This window comes from Tiliqua scincoides, chromosome 7, assembly GCF_035046505.1.
Source record: "Tiliqua scincoides isolate rTilSci1 chromosome 7, rTilSci1.hap2, whole genome shotgun sequence".
Taxonomy (NCBI): Eukaryota; Metazoa; Chordata; class Lepidosauria; order Squamata; family Scincidae; genus Tiliqua; species Tiliqua scincoides.
In genome coordinates, this window is record NC_089827.1 from 39938386 (window position 1) to 39963254 (window position 24869).

The 24869-nt window shown below is 45.4% G+C and overlaps 1 protein-coding gene across 1 annotated transcript in view; it reads left to right on the forward strand.

Annotated features, from left to right (window-relative positions):
• The first annotated feature begins 293 nt into the window (after positions 1-293).
• The window catches only part of RERG (RAS like estrogen regulated growth inhibitor), a 93016-nt gene continuing 68440 nt past the window's right edge, over positions 294-24869 (forward strand). The window contains exons 1-2 of the mRNA XM_066634310.1: positions 294-375; positions 9706-9882. Of these exons, the coding sequence (XP_066490407.1) occupies positions 9822-9882 (61 nt within the window). The 5' untranslated portion in view covers positions 294-375; positions 9706-9821. The remainder of the gene's footprint in view (positions 376-9705; positions 9883-24869) is intronic.

Here is a 24869-nt window from a genome sequence, read left to right on the forward strand (position 1 = left end):
GCTATTGTCACCTGAAATTGGCCTAGTGGGTCCCGACCCACCGTTTGAGAAACACTGCAGCCTGAGCGGAATTATGCAAGCGACCAGAATGTCCTTGCAGCCTGACGGCCTGCAGGCGGCGCCCTAGAGCTTCCTTCGCCCGCGACGTGAGCGCAGCCAGTTTGCTGCCAACCAGGAGAGCCGCGTCCAGCTTGTCCTGCAGCTCTGCGAAGCGCCCCCCCCCTTCGTCTGCAGCCGCCTCTTCCCTCTGCCGCCAGTCGGTGGGAGGACAGGACGCGCAACTGCAGGCGCCCCATGGCCCCGCTGAGTTGGCATCACTGATCGAGGAGGCGCTCCAGGGCCGAGGCGCACCGCTCCTGCCTGTGCGCACTGGAGGTGAGTGGGGGGCTGGCCAGGCAGCCCGCAGGAGGGGCGGGGGGCACAGGGAGCCGTCGCTGCGGGAAAAAGTCCAGGCGCTGGCGGGTAGGTGGCTTGGCACGGGCGGTAAGGGGGGTGGGCTGTGGCTTGTGCTTCTCACTGACTGTAGGAAGAGGAGCGTACATGAGTCTGTGTGTGTGTGTTCCTTTGAGCATCTTCCCTGGAGCAGTGGCGTAGCTAGAGGGGGGCAAAGCAGTAAGTTTTGCATGTGCCTGAACGTACCGTGCAAGCAACCCCTCTCCCTGCCCAGGCATTGCCCAGAATGGGTCCAAACGGGAGGGAGAGGGGCTGCTTGCATGTGCGTTCAGGCACATGCAAAACTTAGTGCTTTGCCTCCCCCACAGCTATGCTACTGCCTTGGAGCAAGAAGAATCAAGAGGTGCACTCACCCCTTTGCAAACTCTAAGGAATGTGTGTGTGTGTCTGTGTTTTGAATTTTAACACTCCAAGGTGGAGGAAGTTTAGGAAGCACATTCCAGAGGTGCCCCACTGTTGCAGCAAGCGCACCACTCTGTTGGCACCTGAAACCACAGACCAATTAGATCCATCAATCTGAAAGTCTTCAAGGTTCTTTTTTTCTACTCCCAGTTTTAGGACATGATCTGAACCAGCTGTTGCTTATCTTATTTGGTGGTCTGTGTCCATAAGGAGAGGTACCAGGGTTGTTTTAAGAGTCCTGCCTGCATAATCTTGGAGGGCTGGATTTAGCCAAATCATGATCATTCACTCTGCATATGCTCAGAGGCACTCTCTTTTAAAAGTTTCATTTTGTTTCCATAGCTGTAGCCTGCTGTTATAAGCAGCTTTGAGGGCTTCAGTTGTGGTAGCAAATACATTTAGGGCTTTTTCTTTTTATCAAGGAAAGAGTCCTAGCAAACACATCATTTATTGAGAGGAGGAGCTTAGGTCCAAGACTACTTAGATGTAGGATTGCCACTGAATAACAGGTACCAGGCTTGTCCAATTCTGTCCTCAGCTATTGTATAGCATGCAGCCACACCAACACAGTAAAATAACTTTTTCTTTACTTACCTTCCAGCAGGTTGCCCAATTGCCTATGGGTCTCCTCAGTCTACACCAGCTATTTTTCTGGGGTAGGACTGAGGAGAGCCAGCAGGTGTTCTGGGGAAGAATTTCAGGGAAAGGATCCAGCTACAGGGTGCTGCCACCAGATCCACCCCCTCTCTCTCCATCACACTCCCTGGTTCCTCCCCCAACTACTCCCCCTCCCCAACTACAGCCTGACCCTGCCACCAAATTACCAGTGCCTGTAGATCCTCCCAGAGTCACTGCGGTGTACGCTGCACCTGTCTTCATGTATGGCAGCTGCCCGTCAGTGCACTACAGCAACCCAACTTTTGCAGCATCATAAAGGACCTTACATGGCCAGAACACTAGTTCCAGTAGCACAAGGCCCCAATAGGTTTGGGGCTTTCATTGTTCAGTGGAATGGGTCTTACAGTGCAATCCTATCATTGTGCTGTGCCGTTGCAGCAGTTGCTGTGAGAGCGTGAGCCATTGTAAAAGCTCCATAAAACACTTTTATGCTGACTCGCAAGCAAGTCGGGGCAGCAGGAAGGCCTGTGTCAGCCACCAGTGCAAGCAAGTAAGGTGCCAAGCAGTGCAGGCATGTGGGATAGAGAGGCGGGTCGAGTGGGGTGAAGGTAGAACGGGCCTGTAGAGGGGCAGGATTGGCAGAGGCCTCCTCCCTTGTACCTTAACCCCCTCCTGGTGTTACACCAGTTTTCCTGGACTTGCGTCTACTAAATAGTTGGCGCAGATCTGAGAAGCCTCATGGGGAAGGCTGGGTTTTTACCCAGTATAAGGGAATAAATATACCCTTACACCAAGTAGATCTCCAGCCTTCTCCTAACCTGTACTGGATACAGTGCAGGACAAGCGGCCTGGCTGCACCAGGCCAGGTTAGGGCTTGGCTATCAGTTCAAAAACTAAAGTAAAAGTGCGTGAGTAAAAACAATAATAAAGCCAGGAGCATACTTTCTTTGTTTTTAGATGATATAGGCATGTGTCCTAGCAGGCATCATTTTGGATGAGGCATTCCCTCCAATTTGAAAGAAGGGAGAATGCCACTTACTGGATGGTTTTGGCCACCTGCAGTTTTTATAAGCATTTGTTTTAAAAATAATATAATTTTTTTAAAATTACTGCCTGATTAATTGGAACATCTTCATAGCAGGCCACTTTTTCCAATGAGTTAGTAAAACTTTGCAGCTCTGCTTCAGTCATCGCCTTTCAGTGAAAGGTCTCCCCATCTTAGGTGTTTGAAGAGTGACTGAGGTTAGCTCAGTGGTGCAAGAAAGCCTCTCTGCACATACCAGGAGGGCAAAATCCTGTGCCCGTATATGATGTGTTCCAAACTAAGCCATGGGGCATTAAAACAGGTTATTTTAATCAGAATTCTGGCTTAAAGCAAACCCTGCAGAGCGCCAACTTTAATTTTACGCCTTAATGAGCTGATAATGGGGTTGCCAGCAAGCTTTTAATATTTTCAGTGATGAGGATTATCTGGAGCTCTGATTAGCAACTAGCTTGGCCATTGTGATGCTCTCTGAGAAGGAAGTGGATCCCCCATGCCCTTTCCCCACAGTAGTCTGCAACCAATTTCCACAGATGTGTTTCAATTATGATTTTACAATATTTGCATGCCGCATTTGAACCACAGTGTTCTGCTAAGGGGTTTGCAATAGTAACATTGGGCCAGTCAGTCTGTCTTTGATCCTTTACTCACCTCGCAGGTTCATTGTGAGGATAAAAGCAGGGGAAGGGACCACACACATCGCCCTGAGCCAGTTGAAGGATGGGCAGTGAATAAATGTGAATGCTACTAATAATATTATAAGCAGTGTTGAGCCAATTGGTTAGAGCAGGGAATGGCTTTGTAATTAAATCCAGTGGTTCTGTACAGATATATAAATAATCTTCACAGTTCAGCATCAAAGAGAGCATGCTTAAGCCCCTTGATTTCAGTGGATTTAACTGTGTGTCGGATTGTGGCCATAACAGGTTTACTTTAAGATATCTGTATAGCACACATATCCAGCAGCACATTTTCCATTAAGGTTCATGCATATGTGAAACTAGTCCGAAGACTTGCCCAGTCAATCCACAAAATGAATGGATGGATGTGGGTAGAATTTCATTCCTCTGTATCATCCCAGTGGCAATTGAACTTACTAGTGCAGTTGAGATGTCATATTCCCACTCCAGCAAATCATGTGTTGTTCGATTAGGAATGTGCCATGTCCCCCCTCCCTTCCAGCTCCCATTTCCTCATCTCCTTGCATGTGTGGCTTAACACACAATTTCCTACATTGACAAATCATAGTTCCAGTCTGGTTTGCAATCCTGATTTGTAGGCATTTCAGTAGTGCAGCTGTCACAGAAAACTGTGGTTTGACAAACACTGAAATCTTGTATTAAGCTAGGAGTACAAGGAAGAAGGAACCAGATGGAATGTGAGACAAATTCCTGATCAAATAAACCAGGGGTGTCCAAAGTTTTTGGCAGGAGGGCCACATTGTCTCTCTGACACTGTGTCGGGGGCCGGGGGGGGGAAGAATTAATTTGCATTTCAAATTTGAATAAATTTACATATGTTTATACATAAATGAATATATTAAAGATGAACTTATATGAATGAATGAAGGTCTTGCAATAGCTCAAGGCCTATAAAAGGCCTTACACAAAGCAAGACTGGCCTTTCCTTTTCTGCTGCTACTGCATCACAGATGTGAAACAGCAAGCAGTGGAGGGAGCGCTCATCCCACAGCTCACTGAGAGGTCAAACAGTTGCCCTCACACTGAGAGCAGTTGCATCGGGCCAGTGTGGGCTCCAACAAATCACCGGAGGGCCAGAGGCTCATTGGAGACTGGGAGCTCCCTGAGGGCCACATTGAGAGGCCTCGAGGGCCGCAAGTGGCCCCAGGGCCAGGGTTTGGGCACCCCTGAAATAAACCATGGTTTGTTGTACTAGGAATGTGGTGTCTGAACTGAGCCTCTATCTCTTTGATTTCACCGGCCTGCCATCTCTGATTGGAGGGCACTTTTTGGGGGGCTTTTTATTTTGATTTACCCCGTATATTATATTGGAAGTGTATCAGGGGAGCTGTAACTCTGTCCTGAAGCATAGAAATAAGATTTGTTTTTATACTACCACTGATAAATAAAAGTTCTAACTACATAATCCACTTTTGCTCAGGAGGTAGAATAAATCAAACCAAACTTTATTTGTTTTAGCCACAGGCCATAATAAAGTTACAGATAACATGGAACCATAAGTAAACCACATACCCAATGTAGAAGCAACAAAAGAACAAATGCTATTGAGATACAAAGTAAGTACAAAGTAAGTATTTGTATTGAGATACAAAGTAAGTACTCGTATTATCCAGTTCTCAGGGATAGTCGCCTCAATGCTTAGTCAGACCACTGATGTCACCCTGTTTTAACCACATCACGACCCCCTGTAGCTTTCCAAAAACAATAGCACAGGGCCATCCTAAAAGGTGAGGGAACCAGACTCCCTTTGGCCTCCTGTACTTCAAGCCCTGGATCAGATCCAAACTTGCTTAGCTTCAGCAAGGTTGATTCATCAAGAATTATGGGATTTTTTTTTAAAGTATGCATAGTATCCAGTATTTTCAGGGAGCTTTTCACTCTGTACAACATTTACTGCACTGAGGAAAATGGAAACCAGGTAACTTAAAATGATTCCAAGAACTTGGTGGAACTAGTCACCTTGCTTGTGCTTGAGCAAATCATATTTGCAATCTCTGGAAAAAAATCTTCACCTTATTCTTCAAAGGATTGTTTATGCAAACAGTGGTTCTCAAACTGTGGGTCCATGGCCCACCAGTGTGTCACCATCCAATTTTTGGTAGTTCGAGAAACTGACAGGGAAGATTAGGCTATGTGCATCAAGGGTTAAACAATCTGCTACCTGGGAGGGACCACTGCTGACCAATCACCATTATAGCTATAGAGGCTGGAGTGGCTGGTAAAGTGAAACATTTTTTGTAGGTTGATCCTGATGCAAAATAGTTTGAGAATGACTGAGGAAAATAACCACATATCACATTAGTTGCAAGTAGATACCATTGGATTAGTGTTCTGTTAAATCCTTAGACCTGTAAATTGGGACACAAAATGGACGCAGATTATCATTCACCAAGTGGTAACATCCCACAGGTTGCATTTAACCACTTGGTAAACTGGTTTTCTGGGTGGTTGCATACATCTGCACCTCACATGTAGTAAAACTTATATGATAATATTGATAACCTATGCTGATGGCCAAGCAACTCCTGAATGCATAAGAACATAAGAAGAGCCCCGCTGGATCAGGCCAAAGGCCCATCTAGTCCAGCTTCCTGTATCTCACAGTGGCCCACCAAATGCTTCAGGGAACACACTAGACAACAGACACAACCTGCATCCTGGTGCCCTCCCCTGCATCTGGCAATCAGAGGCAGCCTATTGAGTGAGCTCTCTGTCTCCAGTCCACTGCATCATTTTGCCAAAGGAGAGAATTTTCCTTTACATTGGTGTATGTGGGGGGGGGGGGTGTAGCTCAGAGATAGTGTGTGTTTAACCCCTGACATCTCCAGCTAAAGGCTGAAGTAGAAAGTGATGAGGCAAGAGTGCTGCGTGTCAGAGTGGACTCTGATGTAGGAAGCGGAGGAGGCTGCACAGAGGGTGCAATATCAACTGGCAACGTTCACACAAGACACAACAAGCAACCCCGAGCAGCAATGTGTTATTGCTGGGCTGGAAATGGAAAATACCGGTCCCTGATGGCTGAACCAAGGCCCTCCCTGGCACAGCACATCAAGAGGGCCAGTACACTGAGCTAGATCGGCCAGTTGCCATTCTTGGTACAGTGCAGCATCATATCCAGGCACAAATGTTTGGTAAAACAGTAATCTATAGCCTTGGCTTACCAAGTACTTCGCTTACCAAGTGACGACACGCATACACTGGCAAATCACCATTTGGGAGATGGTTACCTTTCTACCCACCCTACTATAGCATCCTGTCCAGTGCACAGGGATGGTTAGGTACAGAAATGCTATGAAATAGATATTGCAGTTAAGTTTTCCTGTATTGTGCTCTGTGGTTTATCTTTATTTTATATGTCCACATATAGCATCTTAATCCCAAAATGTTATAATGTTCAGAGCTATCAGAGTTGTTAGATGTACCTCCCTGCTACAGCAGGTGGCATTTTGCTACCCATACTTTTTGTTTAAATTATTCATTTCCCATCTTCCCCTCTAAATAATCAGAGCGCTGAAAGTGGCGTGTAAGAGACATGTACCCTAGTCTGAAGCACTGTGCATGCTGAAATGTGTAATCAGAACCACTGCGTGTTTGCCACTTGAGTAGTGAATCTCTATGCACCGGAACTTATACAGCCAGTGGCATCGCTAGGGGGTGCGGGGGGTTTGGCCGCATCAGGTGACGCGCACAGGAAGGGTGACGCCACTACTGGCCAAAATGTTTAAAATCTTGGTATTTTCAAATAATACCCTCATGTTATGGTATTACCATGATTGTTAATACCATCGTGTCATTTGATGTGTTATTTCATGCAGAATGCAATAAAACAAGCCACATTTAATTATTTCTGTTCCATCAAATGTTATAGCCAAAAAACCAGCGGGGGCGCGGCATTGATGCATCACCACGCCCAATGCCCTGGGTGTTACCCTGCCCACTGCTTGGTAGGAGGTCCATTATGGGGGTGTCCACTGACCTCCCATACAGGGGGTCACAAACCCTAATGCCACTGTCTGGGGCTCACTGCATTGGGACATCCTACCAAACTGGGGGAGTCTTGCTATGTTCAAATGGAGGCCAAGGGCCTATTTTAGGGTCCCAACTTTGCAGGGGCACTCGAATAAGGGGTGTGTGCTTGTGTGTGTGTGTGTGTGTATGTGTGGGAATATGTCCACTGTTTCCTTTCATGCTGCTGCCGCCTTTTCTTCATAGCTGTCAGAGGCTAAAATCGAGTTCTTTTCTGAGGCCTGCTTGGGAGGAGGAAGTGTGGGAAGGACAAGGAGCTTAGCAATCGCCCACTCAGTCTCTTAGCATTTCAGAATACGTACTCCTCCACCCGATGGATGAAGAGAACGGGGGAAAAGAACCTTTTGTGTCCTCCAGAAGACATTGTATACGAAACATTGCTTATCTTACGTGCGAGGCAGGTTGCACAAAGGGCTTCTGAGTCCTTTTAGCACCGAGTTTTATTTAGAGAAAATGTCAAGTTATGTACGGTTCAAACCGGTGTGGCTTTTCAAGTAATTCCTGCTGATTAATAAAGGGGGTTAATGCAAACTGCGGGGAGTCAGTTCTCTGCGAAGGCGCTAATGGCTCAGGAACAGAAAAATGTATCAAAAGTTGGTCGTCAGAGGCAGTGGCTAGAGACAATAACTGAAGTTGTGTTGCCTGGGTAAACAAATGTAATAATGGAACACTTCTGTAAATAATATTATGGGGTGATACGGAAGGATGGCGTTATTTTTGTTCCGCGTAGGTGCGTGTATGTGTCTGTCATTCATAGACAGCATGTTTTTCCAAACCTAGAAAATTGCATTCTGTACTAGGTAGGAGTGACCCCTGTAATAAAATCATCCTAAATACAGAACATCTTTGTGGCAGTTCTGCACCCCCACAGAGCTGTTGCATCATGCCTCTGGCCCAGATAGCGGATCGTTTTTAACAGGTTCCATTTTTCTAAGTGACCAGAGGCTGAACCCACCAACAGCAGTATTGGCTCTGGTTCAGCTCCTGCACAAACTGAGATGCAGGCAATGGACTATTTGACACCTTCTTCCTCAGTGTGCACCCATCGAGGCTTTGGCAGGCTGCTCCCCTTCTTGTGAATCTCACAAGGGCATTTTAACACACAGAGCTCTTGACTTGTATCATGGAGCAATCTGCTGACACTTATATTAAGAGGCAGATTCTGTGGTTCACACCAGAGAGGAGGGGTTAGTGCCTTTTGCCTGTGTCATAATAGAGGGGCATGGAAGGGAGTGCTTGGGATTGGAGGAGATTTTGGGAATTGAATGGGAAGTCAGATTGAGCCTGTTGGCACCAATTGGCTCTTCTTACCCTATGGGTTCCATGCACTGCTACACCACTGGAAGCCTCACCCACCCACCTGCTCTGTTCCACTCCTTCCTTATCTTCCACCCACCAGGAAAACAGGACTTGGCCAAAGATAGAGTGTACCAAGAGTGGTCATGCTGTAGTTTGAGAGTGATAGGCCATTGAATTGATGCAAAATAGGTTGCTCCCTTATGGCCACACTGGGAATTTGTTGCTTGAACTGGGGCAGCAACAAATATGATTAACCGTTTGGTGTGTGAGTTAGGAAAATACATTTCCTTTTACATGCATTTCTCTGTAAAAAGAAATGTGTACAGTTCAAAATGATGGAGAAGCACTCCAGGCACCTAGTGTTACTGCAACTGATGCACAGCTTTGAATGGTCATTTTTGCTAGGTTGTCTGGTGTCTTCTCCAGATTGGGAAGAGGTGAGGGATGCTCAACTCAGTCTTAGTTTTCTGCAAGAATTTCATATTTTACAGATCCATGGGAGGGGCTCCCTCCTGGGATTGCAGATTGAATAAAGTGCAGGGCACCTGATGGGACATTTGTGATGGCTTCTCTGCCGTTATTTATTTTTAAAAATTATACCTCTCCCATAGGAAGCCATGTCCAAGGTGGCTTTCAATCAGATTTTAAAACAATGTTAAATTCAGGTGAAAAATCAGTGTCAAAAATAGGAAACACGATGAGAACCTTTTCTTGTACTCTGGGTATGTTAGAGCTAAACTGTATGCTCAACTGGATCGTGTACCACCTGGGACTATGCCGCATGTTTCAGTCCACTGTCATATCAAAAACACCCTGCTTGTGGCAAGCGAGCATCTCAGGAGACAGGATTCTTCTCTTGTCGTGCAGTTCTTCTGTGTTCAGGGAGTTTTTGATGTGAAGGAAACCCAACCATGTAATTCCCCTACCCGCATGACAGAGAGAGATAGGGCTGTTGCTTGCACTTCTTTGAAAACATAAATCAGCTCTCCTTCATCTGCATTGAGAGAGAGATCCTTGCATCCTTGGAAAGTGGTTGTGTGGTGCTTGGCTTGTAGACTGACAGCAGTGTCTCACTGAAGGGCTTTTACTGTGGGATTCAAGAAGCATTGCATACCAGAACCGTTGGCTTCTCTTTCACTCTCTTTGGTGGGACTTTTCTCATAGACCCTGCTTGGAAATTGCAATGATATGGTGACGCTGATGAGAAGACCTAGAAATTCGTCCTTTACTTCAGTTTGGCTAAACCAGTGAAGTTGCCACCAGACTTCTTTTTCCTCACCATGGCCAAGAGTGCAGAAGTGAAGCTGGCCATCTTTGGCCGAGCTGGAGTAGGAAAGTCAGGTATGTCAATTTTCTCCATTTTGTGTCATTGCTCCTTGCTTTGCATAGTTGTTACAAAAAGCGTTGTGCTGCTCATGAATGATCCTGTGCAGAGGATAAAGCTAAACTGACAAGTGAAAAGAGATTTATAAAATATGTATGCCTTTATAAAGAAGCTGGCTGTAGAACATTATGGAGACTGTACGGGTGTCACCTGCAAGTCAATTAAGCTTATTTACAGTGATCAGTTTCTAAAAAAAATGTTGTGCTGGAACTGAAACTGCTCCCTAACCTGGAAATCTTACACTTCATCTTAGGTGTTTGTGCAATCCTAGATGTACAGTTAGGGTTACTTGAAACTGAGAGCCAAGCTATACGAACAGCTCTTGCTAGACTACCGCTACAGTCTACCACCAGGTATAGAAATGCATGTGGATATGCACAAGATGCTCTGTATGTTCCTCTCAAACCCTTTACTCCACAGGTGCCAACACTTCTAATTTAGTCTAAGATTGCCCTTTATCCAGTGGCATAGCTAGCAGGGGCAGGGGGGGTGGTCCGCCCCGGGTACCACCCTTGGGCGGGTGTAACACCACAAATGCCTCAACATCGCTAACATCGCGACGGTTAGGAGTAACCCCATCATGCCATATACTGTTGGATACGGAATTTCCAGCAGAATGCAATGCAAAAAACTGGAATGAAATATCTCCTTTCCATCAAACGTTATGACTAAAAAAACAGAAAAAAAATGCATTGACCCCTATGGAAAATGAAACTAAGCCATATTGTGTGTTTACTCACGAGTAGGCAAACTTGCCATAGTTCGTTGGAAAGGGCAGGCTGAGAGGAATCCAATGACACCAGAATGGTTCCTATCCAATGAAAGCAGCCCCAAAAAAACATGTATTGAGCCCTATGGAAAGTGAAAGTAAGCCACACAGTCACGTTTACTCACAAGTAAGCAAATGTGCCTTGGCTCCTGGTCAAATCAGGCAAAGAGGAATGTAAGGCTAGCTGCATGGTCCCCATCTGATGAAAGTGGAGCTCAACAAATGCTCCAGAAGGCAGCACCCCCCAAAGAATAAACCAGAGGCTTGAGCTGGTTAGGTGGGCACTGGGGAGGGCGGAAAATCTCACTGCTTTATTTGTGGGGGGGGTGTTATTGCAGGCAGCAACCCCCCCCCCCAAAAAGAATAAACCAGAGGCTTGAGCTGGTAAGGTGGGCACTGGGGAGGGCTGAAAATCTCACTGATTTTTTGGGGGGAGGGGTTATTATTGCAGGCAGGTTACAGAGAAAATTCACTTGGTGAAACAGGGCTGGTTTCCCGTTATTTATCTGTTTTTCTTTAATTTAATTATTTATAATTATTTTATTTTGCTTGATGATGTCACTTCCAGCCATGACATCACTTCCGGTGGGTCCTGGACAGAATGTCATTATAAAAAGTGGGTCCCAGTGTTAAAAGTTTGAGAACCACTGCCTTAACCCAAAACAGGCCAATGAGACATCCGGGGGGGGGGGTTGACACCCTAGTGACCAAAGTTGTGGAAATTGTGGCTTTTAGGAATAATACCATCATGTTATATACCATTTGATGCAGAATTTCATCCATTGCTTGTGGGGAAATAGTCACCGCATTTATTTTCTGAGCATTATTATTATTCATTTCATGTCATGACTATTACTCTCTCTGTCTCACCTACCTCACAAGGTTGTTGTGAGAACAAAATAAGGGGAGGAACCATGTACACCACCCTGAGCTGCTTAGAGGAAGGGTGGTATAAAAGTGAATTAATTAAACAACACAATTAATAATTAATTAACAATTGACAGTTAGTAATAATTAATCAATTAATTAAGTCATATGGGGTGACAAAAATTTATGGGCTCCGAGTGTCACATGACCTAGCTACGCCTCTACCTTTATCATCCCCACTTGCTCCAATTTTGTCTTGAAGCTTCCCACCACTGGAATGGCCTTAACTGTGACATCCAAACCTCTTGCTCTCCTTTTACATTCAAGTATCTCCTTAAGGCAGGTGTGGTCTGTCCGATGTACCCAAATCAAACCTCCTTCCACCTTACTTCTCTTCCTCCTTCCTCCCTGGTGTGTTTTCTCTTTGTCTCTTGGTTGAAAGACCTGCGTTATTTTTAATCTTTGTACAGCATCTGGTAATTTTAGGCACCTTGTTAATAATTTTTTTAATTTGCTGAGGGCCCAAGCCTATCCAGTTTTCCAGTGCCAGTGCTGCTGTACCTAAGGGGTATGCACTGCTTCCTGTGTTGAGGATGCAGTCACAGAGGCCTCCTTAAGGTATGGGAACATTTGTTCCCTTACCCTGGGGCTGCATTGCAGTTGCACTGATGCTGGAAAGTTGGATAGGATTGAGCTGTGAAGCAGTTACCACGTGCCCAAAGGTTATAAGAATTGGCCAAAGTGAGTTGTGGGTTGTGATGAAACGGTGACAAGTTCTTGCTTCTTTGAGGAGATGTAGGCGGTCCAGTAGACTTGCAGTCCCCCTTCCAGATACAGCCATGTATAGAGGAGCAAGAGTTCTGTAAAACATATGGTCTCCCTACCTTATTCTGCGTTCCAGGACTCTTTTCTAGTCAAACCTGGAGATGCCAGGGACCAGATTTGAGACCGTTTGCATACAAAGCAGGTGTTCAACCACTGAGCTATGCTCCCTTCCGTAAGGGTTTGTGGCTGAGTGGAGATTTGAACCTGAGTTTTCCACTTCACCCCAACACTCTAACCTGGGTTCTGTGTGATAGAAGTGAGATTTGAACCAGTGATTTCACAGCTTATGTTTTTAAGCACTATTGCTGTACCAGCTTTTCATGTCTTAAATTTGCTTTAGTTTTTCCTAATATGGTGTTTCTTTGAACAGGCTCAGTGCTTCCTTTGGGTCTCTAGATTACAAAACTGCCACCAGATAGTCTATTCAGAGCAGTTTGGATTTGATGGATGTGCCTAGTCTTGGTCCTAGTGGATGGTGTGTTGTCTGTTGAATGAGTTTCTTTCTCCCCAGATGTGGACGTTTTGACCATCAAAGAAAGCGAGGGCAGGGCATGGCAAAAAGCTGTCGGATGGAGTGTCTGTCCTGCATTATGATTTATGTGGTGGTGGTTTGTAGTATTGTCTGCAGTGCTCCTCTTACTCTACAGTACTGGCTAGACACCCAGAAGTCCATGCCAAACATGTAAGCCAAAACATTAGCCAAAATCCTGGAGCAAGCTTGATCCATAATAAAAATATGTCTGTGATTCCCACAGTAAATGGGGTGGTTGTGCTTTTTAGAAATTCATGCCAAAGTTCCATCACTACCTTTGCTCTACTTTGATTCATCCTCACTGTTTTTGACTCACAACGAGACACTAGTTTGAAACCTTCATGGATTTATCTCCAGAGTTGACGATACAGAGACTCAGTACAGAATCCCAGAACAATGTTTGTCCTTGGCTTATCCTTCAGTTTTTGGACCACAAAATATGGATGTTTGGAAGGGTACAGCTGTGTTTGGTATTTCTTAGGCAAGAAGAGATTAGGCGCAATGGGGGAAGATGCTTCTGGCAGTTTGCCCCATAAACATGGAAGGTGCTATTGGGAAAGTCATCTCCATTGATAGCAGAGTCAGGATCAGAACTAGTTTTAGGAAGACATTTCTCCAAAGGGTGTACTCAGTAAGATGTGCTTTCCGTTTTCAGCATCTTAATTAAAGGCTGTCAGAAAGTTAAAAACAGACTGTATAAACCACTGTTGTGAAGCCTCAAAGAAAAGCTTTGAGGGAGAGAAAGAACTGCTAAGTGGTCATTTTGAGTGTCCTTAGAATTTTTTAGCCAAAGCGTTTTAGCACCAATGGAAGCATCTCTCTCAGGGCAATAGGGAGGGGTGGAATCTGAATTGGGACTGTGGTGGTAGCACCAGGTAGCACCAGCACAACCAGTTCCAATCCTGATAGCTCCCCCACCAGCAGCTGTTTAGGAAAGAACAAGCCAGGTCTAATCTGTTTATTTATGAGCATGTAGTTTGGCCCTTAGATGTCAGCACATGGCATATGGATGCCACGTTACAAGAAATGGATGGAAATTGCATGTTCTTCTGGGACATGATTCTTATCCTAGTGTTTCTAACACCAGAAGTGTCTTGAAAAGTTAAATTGTGGGGTGGACACAAGACAAGATCTGAAAAACAGAACAGTGTTGTGCTTCGTCTCCCTCTTTAGCACCTGTTGCAAGTTGAGTTTACGCAGTGAGGTAATTGGATTCATTATTCGGTTAAAACACACTCATTGCAGGGCTTGGGAGAGAATTGGCTGCAACACCCACTGCTTTAGTTCTTCACTGATTCCATTGTGTGGGTGCGGTGTTGCTATTTGTTTTCACTTTTCAAGGAAGTACGGCCCCTCAATTAATCTCTTAATTACATGGTCTCTGCTTGTAGTATAAGAACATGGTCAACAGAAAGCTTTGTATCAAAGGGAATTTGGCTCTCTCTTGGATCCAGAGTAATATTTTGTTCTTTCCTAGCACTTTGGCCTCCTTGAACTTCCCTAATTAATCTAGACTTGTCTTAATGCCATTCCCGGCAGTTTATTATCTGTCATTGCAGAACAACAGAGTGGTGGCACAATTTTTTTTCTCTTTAATTTACTCATTGGACCACTTCCAACAGTCAATGCAAATGTATTGCCAATATAGTCTAGTCTGTTTAAAGTGGAGTTGAGTTTGAAGCAAGCTTGTGAAATATCTGTTGGGAGCTGCCTGGGCTAGAACTGGGAAGCCATGGTTGCCTTATGTGGTAAGCCATCATGGCTACAGATTGGAAGCAGAGCTTCTTCCTAGACTGTCAAAGATTCCCTGGGTCTGGAGTGACCCTCCCCAGTAGGCTGGTCACTGAGTCATCTCAACAAGAAAGGCAGAAAAGGTTTCCTTGCTTCGCCTGGGATTTTGCCTGGGCAATGATAGTCATTACTAACATAGACCATTGACTTGGTTTCTGGTTATGGTCTGTTCTGTAACAATAGGTGCTTGTCTGTATCACAGCAAAGTTGCATCTGCCTGACTAGGCACAGAAACTTCTGAAAAGTCAGTTCTTTTCTTTTGGGTCAACATTATTGCTGGCAGGTGGGCTAATAAGATCACTTCGTTGCAAAGTTAGACTTAGTGGTTCCACGAAGGCAAAAAAACACAAAAAACCTGCTCTATTGGCAGATTTACTGGGATCTGAAAATATTAGGCCAGATTTTCAGGTTGGAGCAATCGGTTATGTAGCTAGAGGGGGTGCAAAACACTAAGTTATGCAGGGAGCCCAACGGCAGCATTAACACATCCCCTCCCCCTCGGAACCACTTTACCTCCATTCACCTCCATTTTGCTTCCCCTGCCCAGAATGGCTCCAGAGGGTAGGGGAAGAGGTTGCTGCATGCTGTGGTGAGGCTCCTTTTCAAAACTTAGTGCTTTGCACCCCCTCTAGCTACACCACTGGGAGCAATCATTGAGCTGTTGAACAATTTGCGTTGTGTGAACAGGCCACCACTGTTGCAAAGTGGGCCAATGAGTCCTGGTTCAATACAGCACAGTTGCTGCAAGGGCTCTGTTCTGAGCACCTCCTGAACAGCGAATCTCCTCAAATTGCTGTCCAGTGTTTGAGAGATTTGACATCATAAGTTGGCATGGCAGATCTCGTTTGGAATTCCTCCTTAAATAAAACAGAACTCTTTGGTCGGCTGCTTTGATTCCTGGTTGCAAATCTGTTCTGAGTATAGCAGGTGGTGGCTATTAAAAATGGTGTCTTGTTCTGTTGAGCCTCCTTGTTTTCTAGGTTTTGCTAACAAAAACATCAGCACAGTCCTGTGTGTATCTACTCAGAAGTAAGAGTCATTGAATTCAGTGGGACTTGCTCCCAGATAAGTGAGTATATTACCATTCCAGCACAGCTCTCCATGTCCCCCAATTGGGACAATGCGATGTTCTGGGCAGTTGCGTCTGCCTGGAAATCCTGGTGCAATGTCTGCATAGACGCGACTGCCCAGAGCTTTGTGTCATCCCAATTAGGGGGCATAGAGAGCTGGACCATGCCTGAACAGTAAGCGCCAGTCATGCTGGGGAAAGGCATTCCCAGTGCACAGCAGTCTCTATCTATGATCTATATGCCAGGAGGTCTCCCCCCCCCCCCAACATGATGGAACATTCAGACATGCAGTCACTCCAGCTTTGGTATGAAATTACATGGTTTCACAAGGGTTTCACAGTTCTTGTTTAAGGATTCTTAATTTTTGTGTGAGATTACGAATTTTACAGACTCTTTGTATGAGTCTGTTTCTCTGTGCTCCAGCCCAATATTTGATATTCTGGCATGATTTCATGCAATCGGGTGGAGTTGCCTGAGGGATGCAGGCCCAGCTTTGGAATTCATGGCTTTTGCAAACTTTTTTTTGGCTTGCCAACCAAAGTAGGTGCTGTGTGCCCACGCAGCCTAAACTGGAAGCAGCTTCAGAATACCAGCTGGAAAGGGCAGCAGCCAATCTGTTTACATTGCTTTAGTCTCTGTTTGCAATGGGGAGAAATTAATAGGGAGCGTTTAAATAAATAGACTTTTTATAAAGTGCAACCCAGAACCTGCTTGGAGAATTTATAGGCTTGCTCTTCAGCAGAACAGTTTATGGGAGATGTCACTTCATTTTCACATCACTGTGGTATGCGTGAATGGATGAGGTTTGTGGCCTAATTGTTAGATGCAATCATAGAATAGTACGATGGAGGCAAAAATGGCATCTCACCTTCAGATCCAAAGACAGGGCCATCAGCTGTCAACAGTTAGGTAAAGCAATCCAGATACTGGCTGCAATCCTACACACAGTTACCTGAGAGCATGTCTCTTTGGGTTTTAAGGGACTTATTTCTGAGTAGACATGCATGAGTCTGACAGTGCATTGCAGGTAGAGCAGGCCTGTTGCATCAGCTGAATGTGCATCTAGTAACAATGTAACTTCCATAACCAGTGGTTCCCCAACAAGGCACCCTTCTTTTGTGGCACCATCTTGGATTGTGCAATATGTCATGCAGTCCAAGATGTAGGTGCCAGGGTGAGCCAGGAAGAGGCCCTGGGGAAGTCCTGTGTGCCCCTGTTAGTTCGTGATGACACCCTCGGGCGCCACAGCCCGGAGGGCAGCTTGGGTACCTCTGCCCTAAGCCTTCCTCATACACGCTCACCTGTGGTTTTTTTCTCACTAAGGTGGTAAACCTGTGTTTGGGCTGCACTACTTTGGATTCCAAGTGAGAGTCTCCCAACATTTGTATGGAAAGGGCAGGTTGAAGACAAGAGTTCTAACCTGGCCTTTTCCTTGACACCTCATTGTCGGTGTGCAGGAAATTGACTATATGGAAGAACATATCAACACCTGATCCTCTACTTGCAGTCTCAAGTGGTATAGTCCAGATGTGGTTTTACCACCTCGTTGGAATTTGACCTGTGCATCTGAGGTACCCAAGGGAAGGCCAGAGGGCAGTAAGAACTAGCATTATGCAACATAGTACAAGTAAAATTATCACCCGGTTAGTTAATTAATGGCCTAGTCCGATGGACCACTTATGACGGGGGTACTCCAAGTCGACTTCCATAAGTGCCACTGCAGCATCGTAAAAGGCACACGGCCGTTGTGCACTTTGGGGCTGCTGGTGTAAATGGCTGGAGGCCCTTCACGCTGGAGGCCCTCCACCCTGTGTTGGTGGAGGTAAGATGGCAGGTGGGTGGTTTGTATGCTGGAGGGGGAAGAGCAGGGGGCTAGGTGGGGTATTTTGAGGGCAGAAGGGGGACATTATTCCTATTCCTGTCCCGACATGCCCCCTTCCTCTCCTCAGCCTTATGCTTTCAAAATAGCTGGCATGGGTCTGAGGAGACTGGCAGCCCAATCCTGTGCATGTCTACTCAGAAGTAAGTCCCATTAAAGTCAATGTGGCTTGCTCCCAGGAAAGTGTGGATAGGATTGGGCTGTCATTCATGACCAGGTGGCCTACTGGTAGGTAAGTAAAAATACTTGTCTCTCATAAGCCACCTGGTCTTCCCCTGCCTTCATAGCATGCAACATGTACTCCTTTGGCAGCGCTGCACGCTATAGACTGGCAGGGGATAGGATTGGGCTGCAAGATTTATTCAATGGTGTTCCCAGATGGGGGGCAAAACGCTGTATTTTTCAGGTGCCTGAACACCTGTGTCAAGCCAGCGGTCCCTCCCCTTATCTTCAGAGGCATTCACGGCTGTGAAAGCAAATTAAGGAGTTAAAGGGGTATCCAGAGGCAGCAAAGAGCAATAGGAAATGTGTTTTGAAAAAAGGGGAGAATGATTTTGTAGAAAAAACAAGGCACACATTATATTATTTGTCATATTCATGATGAGAAGCAAAATTACCCTGTTGGAGAATAAGGGGCTTTCACAAATATTGGTTGTTAGTAACCTGGCTTCCAATTCTGCATTCAATAATGTAATTTAAATAATTACTAAAGTAGTTATTTAATTAAAGCAATTAAAACAATATGACTACATACCCATGACATTACTGGGGCTGAACAATGCCTTTGATGTCATTCTCATTTTGCTGTGGTGATGCAGTTAATGTTTTTGTCCCTAATGTCCATAATTTTTCTGGGTTGAAAGGTCACCTCTCTGCTCATGATGCAGCTCCTGCATGGAGAGCACTCTTCCTTTCCCATCAGTGTTCAGGATATCCTTGAGGGCCATCTGAATAAATCAGGTTGTAAATAAAATTCCAACTCTTGAATACATTCAGACAATGTGCATAGCTAGAGAGGTTACAAAGCACTAAGTTTTGCAAGGAGCCTCACTGCAGCGTGCAAGCAACCCCTCCTGTTTTCCTTTGGAGTCATTCCAGGAGTCACCTCTGTTTTGCTCTCACCACCCAGAATGGCTCTGAAGGGGAGGGGGAGAGGCAGTTTGCACGCTACGGTCCGGCTCCCCGCAAAACTTAGTGCTTTGCACCCCCTCTAGCTACACCACTGCACCCAGATATATTGTATTTTTTAAAAGACTTGGCAAAGTGTTGCATTTTGTTTACTGATAGTTGGCCTACAGCTAATTGATGCCTGTAAATGAATTTACCCTACAGATACTGTGGTCTATAATTAGAGGTGTTTGAAAACAGTGTTATTTACTGTGCTCAAGAGTCCATTAAGACTTGGACTGTAATCTTATCTTACTCACCAGAAACAAATACCTCTACCTATAATATAAATTTACAGTACAACCTAGTACAGAGTTCCATGTCCTGATTTCCATTTATTTTACTTGCAGCCCAATCCTAACCTCTGGCGGCACAGCCAGTCCCAGGGCCTGTGCTGTATCTTAAAAAGGTTAGAAGGCAGCTTGGAAGTCACTTTGGGGTAGGGGGATACATTTCTGTTCCCATTCTCATGCACTGTCATTGAACTTGTTGCTGCTTCTTTTGCGCAAACCATAGTTGACTATTGACTGCAAACCAAAAGCTATGGCTTGTGCTTGTGCTCCAAACCCAGATTACACACTTTAGTTTGAAACTGGTTTTGCAAACTTGGTTTGGAGGGCAGACGTGAACCATGGTTTGATAATTCAGGTACAATGGCAAACAATGGTCTGCAAGGAGGTTGTAAACAACTCCCTTTACTGTTGCTGCTCTGTATTCTAGACACGCAGTTCAAAAAAGCTCTTAACATAAGAAGTAATAACAGAGGAAAAAGGAAGCAGCTGATTTAAATGTTAAACATGTGTGCTGCTAGAAGACTGAATTACTACCGAGAGAAAGCTCGGCAGCTGTTTGGATTTCCAGAAATGTTAAACAGTAGTTGGAAGTACCAAAAAGCCCAAATGTGTTGAAAACATCAGACCTAGTTTTGAAAGGCTATGAAATCCCTTGGTGCTCATAGGTCACTGATTCCATTTCCATGCTGGAGCAATAAAGGAAGTGGTGGATAAGAAACAGCTGAAACTTGTGGTAGAGGTATATTTTAATGTGGAACTGTTCACGTCTAAGCTGAAAGGAAGCTTTGTGCAAGCCCCCTCCTAGCTCTTTGTTGGTAAGAACCCATGAATTGCCTTGCTGGGTGACACCAAAGTCTGTCTAATCTAACATGGTTTCCACCTATGGCTAGTCAGGTGCCTCTGGAAATCCCTCAGGCAGGGCCCAAATGCAGGACTCCTCCCATCTTGTCCCCTTTGTCTAGTATTCAGCAGCATACTACCCCTATATATTTAGCTATCGCAGGTCATAACCATTGATAGGGCTGTCTTCCAGGAATTTATCTAACCTCTGAGTGGTCATTGCCACAAGTTAGCCACAGTGTGAACGAGTCATTGCCAGTCCGTTTCCTTGAGTGATCTGAAGTTCTATTGTCGTAAGGAAGGGAGCAGCATATCTCTGTGTTTAATCTCTTTCTGAAAGAGAACTGAAAATTTCATGTTTGCACAAATGGTCTGGTTGTCCTACTCTGCAACTTCTCCAGATGTTCTCTTGGGAGTCTGAGCCATAATAGTGGCCCTGTAGATGGATTGCAGTGAGTCTAGGTGGTCACTTCGTGGAAACAGATGGTAGGGCTGAAAAAAGCACACTGCCTAATAAATAATGTGTGCAGTAGACTGTGAACGTCCCTGCCATTGTTCTGCCCTCCCCTGCATTTCCTGGTAGGAGCTTACCTTCTCCATCAGGTGCTCAGTTTGGATCCAGCGCCCGTAGACCAGTGCAGGCCTTCTCACCAGTGCTCCTTACTCACAGGGTGTTGTGGAGTGCTTTACAGTGCTTTTGTGACACCTTAGGCTTTGGCAGTGATTGCTGTGCTGGCATAAGCGCTGGTTAGGATAGCACCATCAGTGTAAGACAGCTTCCTGAACTCTAAATTCCCAACCCTTAAAGCTGCTATTTTCTCTGCAGGGGGAATCATACAAGACAAGTGGCAGCTTTGAAGGTGCAAGGCATTTGCCTTGGGGGAAAGTGATGGGAATGGGAGGATTAACTCACCCTCCCTCCACCTTACACATAAATGAGGCAAATGCATGAATAAAATACATGTGGCTGCCCCGTCATATCTACTTTCAAATGCCTTGCATCAGCTAAAGATCTGGCTCAACACAAAGCTATAAACTGAAGGCCTAAGCTGGAGAGCGTTTTTGCCTTGACCTCTGCAATAGGTTCCCTCTGGGTATTGTGGCTTGTAGAAGAAAATAACCAACCGGATTTCATCTTCGTTCCACATGGTGAGAAACATGTACCTCAAAGCGTATGGATTTAATGCCCTTGAAACACTCACTGTTCCAAGTGCAACTGCAGATGGAGTTCGTGTTCGTATTGAATTCTCTCTGTGTTGCTGTGTGTTTTTAAAACAAACTGTCGTCTGTTTTTAAAGGTAGCTTAAGTAGGAGTCCAGTGTGTAGCAATTCAGAAAGACATGCAGCCTCACTGACTGCAAAGCGCCGCTGGAGAATTGAAAGTGGAATAGGCAAGATCCTTGTTGTGAAGTGTGCAATGTTTAAGGACGTTTAGATTTCTAAAGCACTTGTTTACTATAGATGGGTAGTTTTGGGGTGACAGAACTGGAAAGCTCTGGCTGTGTGTGTGTGTGTGTGTGTGTGTGTGTGTGTGTGTGTGAGAGAGAGAGAGAGAGAGAGAGAGAGAGAGAGAGAGAGAGAGACTAGGGAATGGACTAAGCGAATAATAGAGCATCCTGTTCTGAAAACCTCAGTAAAAGCTTGTTGCCCAGCATGCACAGAGAACAGGGGTTGCTGGTTACCTAAATATGCCAGTTAACAAAGCTTACACAAGACCTGCAGCCCAATCCTACCTAACTCTCCATGTGGCAATGCAACTGTGCCAATATGGTGCCTGCTGCATCCTGGGGGGAGTTTTAGCCTATGGAGGCATCTTTGGTGGAAGGAAAACATTTGTTCCCTTCCCCCAAGGTAAGCCCCCGCGGCTCCCATGAGTCAGCTCAGATCTGCGCCTGTGACATCCATGTAGACCCGTGAAGGCAAATCAGGCCCAGGAAAAGGGGTTAGGATTTGGTGGGTACAGCTGTTGCAGAACCCACCCCCTTCCCAGCCCCAGTCTGCCCTTCTCCCTGTCCCATTGCCTTCCTGTTTCACCTACCCTCACCCCATTCTTCCCCTTTCGCCCCCTCCACCCCCTGCATGGTCTTCCCTGCAAGAACAGGCATTCTTGCTCTGTTGCTGTATAGTCTCAGTCACTCACTGCTCCTGGCGGCAGCCTGGTCACACTCTGGCATGTTGCATTTGCAATAGCTAGAGAGCATGTTATGCCACCAGAAAGTGCGTTCGCATACCATAACTAGAGGTTAGGATTGGTCCATTGCTCATCCTTCACCTCTTGACAGGGCTCCCTCTGTAGTGCCACCCCACCGTCCTTCTTGCTCCATCTTTAAGAATGGAGATGTGCTCCCTCCTTCCTCATGAGGCCCCAATAAATATGTGCAGGGAGGGGGGCCGGTCGACCTGCTTAGCTGATGCCTCATTCAGCAGTATCCGCATTTCACTGACATCTCGGCCTGCCTAAGACCGTGCGGGAGAATTCTTGTTAACTGAGTTTGCCACTTAACCATGTGCCAGATCACAAGACTGGTACTGTATATTTAGTTACAGCCCCTGGAAACCCCTGGGTCGTATATGTGGTTCTCTACCCCTCAGTTGCCATTTTAGTGCCGGTGAGATACTTTGGGCTTCATGGCTAAGCAGGGAGTTGATCCTTCATATTGCTAGTCACAGTCTGAGGTTGGACCAAATGCAACATTAAATGTGACATTATCAGGATTGTTCTGCTGCATAGGGATATTTAACTCCTTTCCCATTGTGCTGTAAAAAATCGTCCCCCCTACCAAAGCTATTACCCTGAGGAGGAAATCTCCCATAAGCATGTCTAGGAGTTTCGCTTATTTCATTGGGACCACATGACCATGTAAGGAGTTATGTTCCTGAAGTGCCAGTCCTGCTCCAATCCTGAGTCCCGTTTGCGTCTGCCTTTTTAAAAAAACAACAGGATGGTACTTCATTGGCATGTTTAGTGACATGCTACATTTGCACATCCTGACCCTCCTTGGAGATTTCTCCTAGCTTTGTAAATACACCTTCAAGTCAATATTTGTGATCAGAAGGACTAGAAACATGTGTTTTATAAACTTTCCTGAAAGTGCTGAATTCTGCACATGTAATATCAAGTTTTATACTTGCCCTATCTGCCTGCCTGGAATTGCCGACTACACACAGTCTTACATATGAAACAGCCAGCAGGGTGAAAAAGGGTAAAAACCTAGGGCCTGCATGAGCTTGAAGCATTCAAAAAAAGCACAGGGCTGTACATTGATTAGTATGTTGGGCTTCAGTGTGAGAAATCTTCATTCAGATTCCCACTCAGTGATGAAACTCACACCTTGCATAACTTGCCATCTCTCAGTCTAACCTGCCCCCCCCCCCCCAGGTTTGCCTTGAGGCTAAAACACTATTTTAATTTCCTTGGAGGATCAGTAAGATGCAAATGCAACAGATGAAAAGAATTAGTGTAGAGGTGGACACAAGCCTACTTTTCAATGCTTATTAGATCTGTCATGAAAAAACAAGTTGCTGTAAGTATTTGGTGCCCAGTGACCCACTAAGGCAGGGGTGCTCAATAGGTGGATCGCGATCTACCGGTAGATCGTGAGGCAAAATGAGTAGATGGCGGAGCCCTGTCTCTCCAAACTGTTAATATGTCAGTTTCGTCTAGTGACTAGACGAAACTGACATATTTAGCTGACACTAAACTGACACTGAAACTGACACTTTAGCTGCTCTTCAGGCATGCAGCAACAAAACTGACGAAACTGACTAGACTCCAGCAGGGGCTCCATACATTAAAGGGGGTGTCTGTCAGACGCTTCCTTCCCCCCTGGTAGATCTCCGGGCCTTGCTGGGTTTCAAAGTAGCTCTTGAGCCAAAAAAGTGTGAGCACCCCTGCACTAAGGCCTGGTGCAGACATAACATTCGAGATCTTCTGTTCTCTCTAGTACAAATTCTGCATCCTTCTATTTTCAAAGCTGACCATGGTGCAACATCACATTTATGCCATAGTTAGCTCTAAACCACAGCTTGAAACCATGGTTTGATATGGTTTGCTGACTGTGGTTTGAGCTAACCATGATTCTCAAAACAAACAAAATAATCTAAACGCAATGTTATATTATTGTTACTGTAGCTCCGAAAATGGAAGAGAGAATGAATTCAAGCATAAAAGGGGTGGAAGAGGGAGGAGAAAGGAATGCAAGAGCCTGCTAAGTGTTTCTGTTCTCTTAAATGCAGTTAGGAGGTCAGGAGTATTGTGTCTACACTGAGAAACCCTTTTTGTATATAAAAGGCTGTCTCAAATGTTACCCCCTGTTTGTATGGAGAGGTGACAGCTGTGTACAATGAGGAGTGTTGAGTACTGCTATTGTTAAGAAGTTATAAGCCCCATCAGAGTGTGGGATTTGGGAACCTTTGCAGGGCAACCAAGAAGTTGCTCATTTTTTATAATGCAACTCATGCACCCAAAGTATAGTTTTCAACTATGAATAAGTGTTGCAGTATGTGAAGGTGACATTATGATCCATTAATATGGACCTTTGAGGATATTTATTGTCACTTTCACTGATTTTTTTTTTTTTGGGGGGGGGGGTTGCAGCCTTTTTGCTGCCTCACACCACAGCCTTGCAGTGTGAAAAATCCTTCCTTTCATGTGAGACAAAAGACGTGTGCAACTTTCATGGCTGCTTCAGAATGGACTGCTTGACACCTCAGATGATGCATTTAGGCTCTGAACAAAGGGGCTTTTGATATTGGTGGGTTTCTGACACCTCAGATGACCCAGTTGGTTTCCCTTTAGATACCTTTCTTCAAACCGAAGCTTTATGTGGCTCCAATGTGAAAGTGTTCGGAGCGAGTGTTGCTTTGTGTTTTTCAGGGTGCTTTCATACAAACCGATGGTGTCATTCATTG